The following is a 10,000-nucleotide window of genomic DNA, read 5'->3' as shown; positions in this document are numbered from 1 at the left end:
ACATGTCTATACAATGCTTCAGATTTCCTGCTCTGTCTTGCCATGCATACTGTGGTTAAGACAATCAGATGTTTTTTTTTAATATTGTGCCAGGGCTGACCTAATGAATATTCATATATACCGACGCTCATACATAGAAATAATGGTACAGGTCAATTTTCTGCCAGCCTTCTTGTAGATGAAAAAGGATATATGCAAATGATAAGAGCAAGGGATTCTAAGTAACCTGTCTTCTATGTGTTTTCTCTACTGTACAAAAATAAGTTATATTAACAATCACCATCAGATATCCTCTCGTCTTTATGTAAACAAAATGATTGTTTCATTTGGTTAATTTTTCGATTATGACAATCGGGACTTCGCAGACAATATTTATATCATCAGATTTATTCTTGTTCGACAAGAATGAATCTGATGATCATTTCCGTAGCAATCACAGCCAAAGATCTTGATGTGTTAAGTCCTGTTAGCAGGGGACGGAATGAAGTATATCGGAAATTATGGGGTAAAACAGGTTGAAATAAGAATTATAGCGAACAGAAATTAGTAAAACTAGGACAAAAAATGCTAAAAATCGGCTAATGAAACTACAGACATGTCTGCCACCTTTGAAAGTCCATGCACTAACACGCCAGAGTTTGAAAAACTCTACAGGAATCCAACTCATCTTACGGCAAAATCTACGGGATTTCACACCTTCCCATCTCCAAAAATTGTCCTAACCGATAACCCAACCAAACCTAACAATTTATGGTGCCGTAACTAGGCGTGAGGGAAGGGTTGATGGGGGGCTCCACCCCTCAACACACCCTGGTATGCATTCTCTTCACCTTGGTATGTACAGGAAGATAAAGCTATATCCATACTATAAACAATATACCAAATACCTTTATAAATTGAAAGACGAAATTGTCAATTTTCCTTCGCTTCTTTCGGTCAGTAGGTCGGTCTATTGTGGATGTGAGCTCTTCGTTTTTATCACTTATTGGCTGATTTGGGGTATTTGATGGCCTCAGAAGTCAAACTGTGATAGTTATTAAAGTCTTTTTCTTCTCCGTTTCCACTGTATAGTCTTAAGAACAACCTAGAATCAATGTAACACCAAAAACGAAACCTTTCTCACCAGCCTCCTGTCTATGACTACCCAGGAAACATTCTGTCAAACCTGGTGGGAAATGCGAATATGCGCATGCACAGGTTCTTCAGACTGATTCCCGTAAATTACTGTCTAATTAATCATGAAACGTGAAAATAAGGTATAACAACATTAACAAAGGCCTTTGAAAGCATAGATGTGGAACAGCAGACACTGATAATCGGCCAAATATTGTTTTGACAACGTAATAGTAATACACGATCTACTCAGCAGAGCGGAAGAATGAGTTAACTGGTCATAATTTTGTTTATATTCATGATTTCAACAAGGCAAGGGACTTGAATAAAGATAGGTCGATCTTCTCTCTTTTCTGTTGTGTAACTCCTTTATTTTCGATTTGCGCAACTTATGCCATAGATGAAAAGTGTCCTATTTTACATCAAGGTAACCATTCCATTTTTTTTTTTTTTTTTTTTTTTTTTTTTCTTTTTTTTTTTTTTTTTTTTTTTTTTTTTTTTTTTTTTTTTTTTTCTTTTTTACTCAATACCTGATTGTTATCCACTGTAAATTTTCCTTTCATTTTTGTAGTGGAGGTTTCAGTATAGTTTCAGCTGCAGCGGCCTCATAGTCACCGCTAAATGAAAATATACCCTGCAAATCACTGCTCAGATTCTAAGTTGCCTATCTTGTTTACCTTGCCAGGAAAAACATAACATTGACAGCATAGCTCATTACTGTGTTATCCAAAGTAGTTCATGTGGTACTACATGCTTGTTAAAACGATATTTGGCTAATTATCAGTGTCTGCTTTTACACATTTTATGCTTTTAAAGTCTTTTATTAATGTTGTTATACTTCATTTACTTGTTTTAAGATTTATATATACACGTATTTAGAATGATTTGTGCATTATGCGTTTCAAACTTTCAGTTGCCAGCTGTGAGGTTTGACAGTTTGCACTGGCTACTCTGTCACAAGTGGCTGATTAGAATTGTATTTCCATTGTTGTGTTGATTCAGGGTTATTCTGAACCTGTAGCCGACAGATGGCATGTACGTACATGCCATGGCTGTTGTGGACCGAAAAACAGATGGCATCATTACAAACAGCCCATTACCGCGCCACTGGCTCGTCGGACGGAGTTTGTTTTTCTCCCATAGTAGCGGCTTCATTTATATGGTAAAAATTTTATGACACCGATAATGAAGGTAAACCTTCAAAATTTAAATATTTTTATAAATTATGGGAAAATAAAATTTTGCTGAAAGGTGGGTTAGGTTCCTGTAGTTTTTCCAATTTTGGCGTGTTGGTCCATAATTTAATTGGCCAATTTTAAGCATTTTTTGTACAGGTTTTATGCATTTTTGTTTTCAGTTCTTCTTATTTAAGCCTGTTTTATCCCATAATTTCCCTGATATACTTCATGCCCTCCCCTGCTATCAGGGCTATCAAATCAAGATCGTCGATGGAGAAATGGTACTCGATCTCCTCAATGATTCGTTTGTAGAAGCAAAGCCAACAATGTATGAAATTATTGGATTTTCTGCAGAAAAACAAAGATTACAGACAACAGAGTCCTGAAGAATTGTGTTGCATTTTAAAAATTAACATATGCTAGTCCATGAATTTCACTCGGTACTTTTCAAGCATGTTATTGTACATCGAAAATGTGTGATCTGTTAGTTACAGTACCCAGTGTACTAAATGAAATATTTGTGACGTATCACATGGCACCAGGTGTGTTAGAGATGTGTATAGCAAATTTGATAACTATATGCATATATATATATATATATATATATATATATATATATATATATATATATATATATATATATATATATATATATATATATATATATATATATATATATATATATATATATATATATATATATATATATATATATATATATATTAGTTATATCACAGTGTTCTACCAAAATCAGAACATAAATATTGCCTAATGTGAAATATTCAAAAGCAGAGTCAAAGTTCTGTCTTTTCTTTGCCGTGTTTACATTGTGAATGTAAACAATACTGTGACCTCTTAACTTATTCCTATGATCTTTTAAGTAGGTCATTTATTACTATGTGCTTGTGAAGACATTTTTTTTGTAAATTTCAACGTCTGATTTTTCTAATTCATGTATTTAGTGCATTCCTTTATTTTTAGTAAACTTTTTCTTATGTGTTTTGATAGTTTTACATTTGTTAGAGTGATTTAAAATTTGTTATCAGGCAGCAGTGAAATTGTCACATCTATTTAAGTTTTATAATAAAATTATTTACAGATCTATGATGAGACTGATCTTCAGCGTGCAAAGTTGGAACTCCTCTCCAACACAAACATGGTGGATTTTGCTATGGATATCCATGGTTCTCTTTACCCGGGCCAGCCTGTTCCGGCTGAATTGCCAGAGCGGAGATCACGTGTTGTTTCCGAGTTGAAACGACTGCAGGTATGAATTTTGATAATCCAAAATATGCTTTTACATAGCAATATCAAGTTATGAATTTTGAAAACCATAGCTTAATACTGTTTTTACATCCACCTTTTCCTTTCTGATATTTTCTTTTTTTCATGTTCTTATGTAGTATACAAGTATTTGTGGTATTTTTACTGGCATTCTGCAGTGCTAATGGCACATTTCATTATTTCCTGATAGAATATGATTACAAAGTAGATAAGAAGTTTTATAGCCCTACTTCTAAAAGTAATTTGCTGTATTTACATTACAGACAGAGACTGAGCCTATCTTCAAGATCTTCAGTGACAATGAAGTTCAGAAGCAGTTGCAAACTTCTCGTGATCACCGTGCTCTCATGCAGTTTTTGATTGAGAATCATGATGTAAGTAAAATAATTTGCTCAGTGATTTTATATACATTTCTTTTAAATCATAAACAATAGTATTTAATCCCCTTTTTACTCTATTCCTCTAGGATATTTAATATTTTGTATTACCATTTCAGGCATGTCCCATATTAACCAACTTATGACAGGTTTCTCACATGAGACACCCGGAAAAATAAAAATTACCAGGCATCCCACCGGTGCAACGCTAGATCAGAGCTTGCGCTCTGATTTTGTCACCCGTGACAGGGCAGGTTCCCAGACTCCCCCGTGCGGCGATTTTGAAGCCGCCCAGAAAATGTTATTTTCGGCTTGAAAATATACCATCGCTAGTGGGTTAAAAGGCAGATATGATTCATGATGTCACTTGGAAATATTATTCCTCAAGAAACAGTTCAGTCCATTTTTGTACAAAGATCATAAATGTTTTGGCCATTTCACCAGCTTAGATCTAAAAAGATTGTGTGAACATCGAAATACTGGGTGTAATAGATTTCCTATATTTTAGTTGTAATGAATCTCAAAGGAGTAATCACATCACACAGAAACTTAGTACCATAACTTAATGGCAAACAGTTTTTGTCCACCTTAATTAATATTAATAGATTTAGCCTCTCTTTGAATACTTTAGTCTTCCTCAAAGATTCATTAGATGATGCTATTTTTGTCAGTCCACTACAGTAGCAGTACTGACAAAGCATATTGTAAGTTTCCAAAATAATGTACAACATGCAAACTGCAAGCAGAAGTTACTGAAAGTAAAAAGGTGGATGCAACCCAAATGGTTTTGCATTTCTGCCATAACCAAATAGATCCTTGCAGCAGGTACACACACTTGGATATGTTATAAAAGATAGTTCATGGTTAACTTCAATATTTCTATATTGACCTAAGGGGACTGTCTACAGAAGAACTTGTGGGTTCTGTTTTTTTCTCTCTCTCTCTCTCTCTCTCTCTCAATCTCTCTCTCTCTCTCTCTCTCTCTCTCTCTCTCTCTTTCTCTCTCTCCTCTCCTCTCCTCTCCCCTCCTCTCCCCTCCTCTCCTCTCCTCTCCTCTCCTCTCCTCTCCTCTCCTCTCCTCTCCTCTCCTCTCTCTCTCTCTCTCTCTCTCTATCTCTCTCTCTCTCTCTCTCTCTCTATCTCTCTCTCTCTCTCTCTCTCTCTCTATCTCTCTCTCTATCTCTCTCTCTCTATCTCTCTCTCCCTCTCCTCCCCTCTCTCTCTCTCTCTCTCTCTCCCTCTCCTCCCCTCTCTCTCTCTCTCTCTCTCTACCACCCCCCTCTCTCTCTCTATCCCCCCTCTCTCCTTCTCTCTCCCACCCCCCCCTCTCTCTCTCTCCCCCCTCTCTCTCTCTTCCTCTTCCTCTCCCTCTCCCTCTCCCTCTCCCCCTCCCCCTCCCCCTCCCTCCCTCCCTCCCTCCCTCCCTCTCCCCCTCCCTCCCTCCCTCCCTCCCTCCCACATTATTGAAGTTCCTCAAATATCTTTACTTAATAAGTGTAATTAATGGTATATAGTTGACACTTCGTCACAAGACTAATGAAAATAGTGCTTCCAATATATTTGTGATACTTTTAATGGGACCACTTAGCCCATTCGGTAGTCATTCTATACCATTTGTGTTCTGTGGTGTATTTTTTCATATATACTTATCTCAGTGTATTTTCAATGATTCAGTTGGAAACAATGGGGCCAAAAGAGACCAAATATTTACACAATTCTTTATAAGATAATTTTCAACAGAATCAGTGGAATGATGGAGGACAAGTGTTTAGTCAACACCAGACATGCTATTTTATGTGCTGTTGTATTCGTAACCCACTAGCGGCGGTATATCATAAAGCCGAAAATAATAGTTTTCGTGTGGCTTCGAAATTGGTGCGCAGGGTTGGCCTAGAATCTACCCTGACACCGGCTGTGGCCTGTGATGGAATCGGAGCTCAAGCTCCGATCCAGTGTCACACTGGCAGGATGTCTGACAATGTTTATTTTTCCGGGTGTCTCATATGTGGGACACTCGTCGTAAATGGGTTGATAATTCTTATATATTCCTGTTAATTTGTCAGCTTCATAATGCATACACAGACTAACACACATCATCAGGAAGTCACATGCAATATACATTTGTAGTGCACAAAAAGTCTAACATTTATATTCCCTAATGATTATCTTTGTTATTTTTTTTCACTATCTAGCATCATGGTTTACTGTATTATATTTATATCTGATATGGAGAGGTAGGTTGGGTATATTTTGAATCATATCAAATGGTAATGCTACAATAGAAAGCTCTTGGATCTTTTAGAACAAATATAACATGAAAACTAGTAGAAACTTTGGAACAGACAGTTGCAACTACTGCTGTTACCATGCAAAGGAAACATATTTAGGGCACATCATTCAAAAGGGGAGTTTTCCATGCATGCATATGGAACCGCTCTTAATTCAGTTTCAATCACTGGAGCCCGTGTCTGTTTAAATGGTCCACTTAACATATCAAAAATATCCAGTTTATTAGAAGTATTTATTTCATTATGGCTACAAATAATAACTTTAATACTTTGCAATTTTCATTTTTCTAGGTAATTGATATTTACAATTTTCAAGATACTGACAATCTTTTTGCTTTCCAGTTCCGGCCAGAGATGTTGGATACTCTGTATACGTTTGCAAAGTTCCAGTATGAGTGCGGTAATTATTCTGGTGCTGCTGATTACTTATACCTTCATCGAGGATTAGTACCAGTTAGTGATAAGGTAAGACAACAGTTTTCGTGACAGTGATATATAATTTTCTATTGACCCTTAAAGCATAATAATTTGCTTTACATGCCACCCAAAGGCAGTGTGTTATTATTCATTATCAGTTATTGTTTTGCCTTTTCCTACCTTCAGTTTAAATTTCGAACAGCTGAGTTCATAAATGTGATAACTCACAGAGTCTGATAGTTCAAGTAAAGGTCTTAAGGCAGTAGTTCTTTGGTATCAGTACCCTGGCATTGTGATGGACCACCGTTACACCTACTCCATTGCTGTTCAATTTTGTGAAGCTCAAGGAGGGAAAGTATTATGTATAATATTTAGTGTATTTTATACAAATGACTAAAGAAATAAAGAATTTCAACATTGTTTAAATGTTCAAATGTCCTCTAAATTTAAATGTTTAAATGTCCTCTACAAACCCTTGCATTTTCAATGCAAGGGTTTTCAGAGAACAGTGTACATAGCATATCTGCATCTGCATTATACAATTGATTCATGCAAGCACAACATATTGTTTGTGAGTATGAGGTTTCTTTTGTTGTGTGAAAGTTGTGAATTATTTTTATTTCTTCTTTCCAGAATTTCCTAAATGGCCTATGGGGAAAACTGGCCTCAGAAATCCTAACTCAGAACTGGGAAAATGCCCTGGAGGATCTTAATCGCCTGAAGGAATTCATTGAGAGCAACTTGACCACATCTCCCCTTCAAGCCCTCCAACAGCGCACATGGCTCATTCATTGGTCCCTCTTTGTATTCTTCAATCATTCTAAAGGTGAGTTTATTGATGCTGAAGAAAGACCTAAAGAAAAATACATTAATAGGAAATTCTGTGTAAAATCCAAATGTTAGGACTATTGCAGTATTAAAACTATTGCAGTAGATTTTATTTGAAGCTTTATATGGGAAGCTTTTTCAGATACAAAGAAGATAAAGGATTAGGTAAAAGTCTATCAGTATGTATGTCATCCAAGGCATAAAAATCTTTTTCACTTTCTGGGGCTTTAGTGAACACAGACATTAATAGAAATTCTGGTGTGATCACATCATTATTGGAGCTCTTAGAAAACATTTTACTTTCAGGTCGTGAACTTATAATTGAAATGTTCCTGTACCAGCAGCCATATTTGAATGCATTACAAACTATGTGTCCCCATGTGTTGCGTTACCTTGCCACTGCTGTTGTTATTAACAAGAATAGTAGGAGAGCAGCCATGAAGGTAAGAGAAAATACTTTATCTATTTTTGGCTAGAATATTGTTGGTCTGGATAAAGGAACTGCTGTTTGTTTGTTTATGTATAGGTATTTATTAATTGCATAATAATTTATAATTTCTTGATTTTCCACAGGATTTAGTGAGGGTGATCCAGCAGGAAAGCTACACATACAAGGACCCCATCACTGAGTTCTTAGCTCATCTGTATGTAGACTTTGACTTTGATGCTGCACAAGAGAAATTGCAGCAGTGTGCAGCTGTATTAGAAAATGACTTCTTCTTGGTGGCTTGCCAGACTGACTTCATTGAGAATGCAAGGCTTATGATCTTTGAACTTTTCTGCAGAATCCATCAGTGCATCAGTATTAAGTGAGTTTTTCTTTGTTCTAGATCTATTTAATAATTTTCCATGTTGAGATGCAATTTTGGTATATTTTGAAGCCGAAAACAAAAGATACCGGGCGGCTACAAAATCAGCGTGCGGGGCTGGCCCAGACTCTGCCCACGAGCTCTGATACAGTGTCACATTGGTGGGATGCCCGTTAATGTTTATTTTTCCAGGTGTCTCATATATGGGACACCCGTCGTTATTGAGTTAAGAGTATTTACTGAAATTTATCAATTTTACATGAACACTTCAGGGTTCTTTATTATTATTATTATTATTTTTATTATTGTTAGTAATAATTATAACTTATGAATAGTAATATTATCAGTTAATGTTTGAACTATGCAGACTCTTGACTGAGATACAAGAGAGTGTTGTATACTGGTAAGTGGGGAAAAAATGGGGTTGTTATAGTATTCACAGTGGAAGTTGGTCACATGGTGATAAAGATATTTACCTCTGCCAAGGAGGTTTTATTTTTGGTAGCATTGGTTAGTTAGTTGGTTAGCAGGGTAACTCCAAAAAGTTATGAACAGAATTTTATGAAATTTCTATCAAAGGTGTGTCTTTGCCAACTTCGATGCCATTAAGTTTTGGTGGTGGTCCAGATCCAGGAATTTTTAAAAGGGTTCATTTGCATTGCGAGATGGGAAAACATGGATGTCACCAATGTACTTGAGAAAAGGTGGTTTTCATGTAATTCTTCAAGTTTGAATATTTTTGTAGCATCAGTGACCTTATTGCCTTGGTGGAGGTGTGCGCTCTGATTGCTTCTAGTTTTTTAAGATATACAGCTTGCTTTAGATTTAATTTTCCAGGGTTGAATGTTTTACTCATCATTATTTAAAATCTTACAGCATGTTAGCAGAGAAGTTGAATATGTCCCCCAAGGATGCTGAGCGCTGGATTGTTAATCTGATCCGTCAGGCCAAGCTGGATGCCAAGATAGATTCCCAGCAAGGCCACGTTGTGATGGGAACACAAGCAGTGTCCCCATACCAGCAGTTGATTGAAAAGACAAAGACCTTAAGCTTCCGTACTCAGATGTTGGCTATCAACGTTGAGAAGAAGGCTACTGCCAGATACAGTGAGGTAGGTCCTTTTTTCCCCACTAATATGTTTACATTCTGCAACTTTTATCATGAAATGATGTTGAGTGTGGAACAGATCAGATTCTTTTACTAAGAGAATTATATTAATTAATTTTTTATAATTTTATGATTCAATAATAGAGATATTAAACAAAAATTTCCTTCCTTAGGGACCGAGCTGGGCCATGGCAAGCTAGTCTGGTTGGAGGACTTTCCAAGGACTACCATACAAGAAGTGGTATCATAAAAAAAAACAAAAAAATCTTCAATCTTGATCTACTACAGAAAAAGGGATATTTTGTATTACAAAAAATCTCATGAGTTTTAGAATAAAAGTGATTAACTTTAAAAGATTTTAATTTAGAAATCCATCAGTTTCCTATAACTTATTTTCCTTGATTTTCTGTTACCTAATAGAACTGGATTTCAGTTAATGGTAATAATAGTGACGGATCACAAAGGTTGCTTTAAAAAAAGTAAATGAATAAACAAAGAAACAATGAAGAATCAAACAAATTTCATGAGAGTGAGCTACCAAAATTCAGTGAAAAAAATTCACGTATATTAAATTTCTTATAACTAATGTACACAGTTCT

At 35.9% G+C, this 10,000-nt stretch overlaps 1 protein-coding gene across 1 annotated transcript in view; it reads left to right on the top strand.

Moving 5' to 3' along the window:
• The window catches only part of eIF3e (eukaryotic translation initiation factor 3 subunit e), a 10,403-nt gene extending 648 nt beyond the window's left edge, over nucleotides 1-9,755 (top strand). Inside the window, exons 2-9 of the mRNA XM_070124539.1 lie at nucleotides 3,391-3,558; nucleotides 3,839-3,949; nucleotides 6,583-6,705; nucleotides 7,291-7,483; nucleotides 7,792-7,928; nucleotides 8,059-8,294; nucleotides 9,171-9,405; nucleotides 9,575-9,755. Of these exons, the coding sequence (XP_069980640.1) occupies nucleotides 3,391-3,558; nucleotides 3,839-3,949; nucleotides 6,583-6,705; nucleotides 7,291-7,483; nucleotides 7,792-7,928; nucleotides 8,059-8,294; nucleotides 9,171-9,405; nucleotides 9,575-9,601 (1,230 nt within the window). The 3' untranslated portion in view covers nucleotides 9,602-9,755. The remainder of the gene's footprint in view (nucleotides 1-3,390; nucleotides 3,559-3,838; nucleotides 3,950-6,582; nucleotides 6,706-7,290; nucleotides 7,484-7,791; nucleotides 7,929-8,058; nucleotides 8,295-9,170; nucleotides 9,406-9,574) is intronic.
• Nucleotides 9,756-10,000: the final 245 nt, after the last annotated feature.

Source organism: Penaeus vannamei, chromosome 8, assembly GCF_042767895.1.
Source record: "Penaeus vannamei isolate JL-2024 chromosome 8, ASM4276789v1, whole genome shotgun sequence".
In the NCBI taxonomy this organism is placed as follows: Eukaryota; Metazoa; Arthropoda; class Malacostraca; order Decapoda; family Penaeidae; genus Penaeus; species Penaeus vannamei.
The sequence above is the reverse complement of the archived record's forward strand: the minus strand, read 5'-3'. Positions and strand labels throughout refer to the sequence as shown.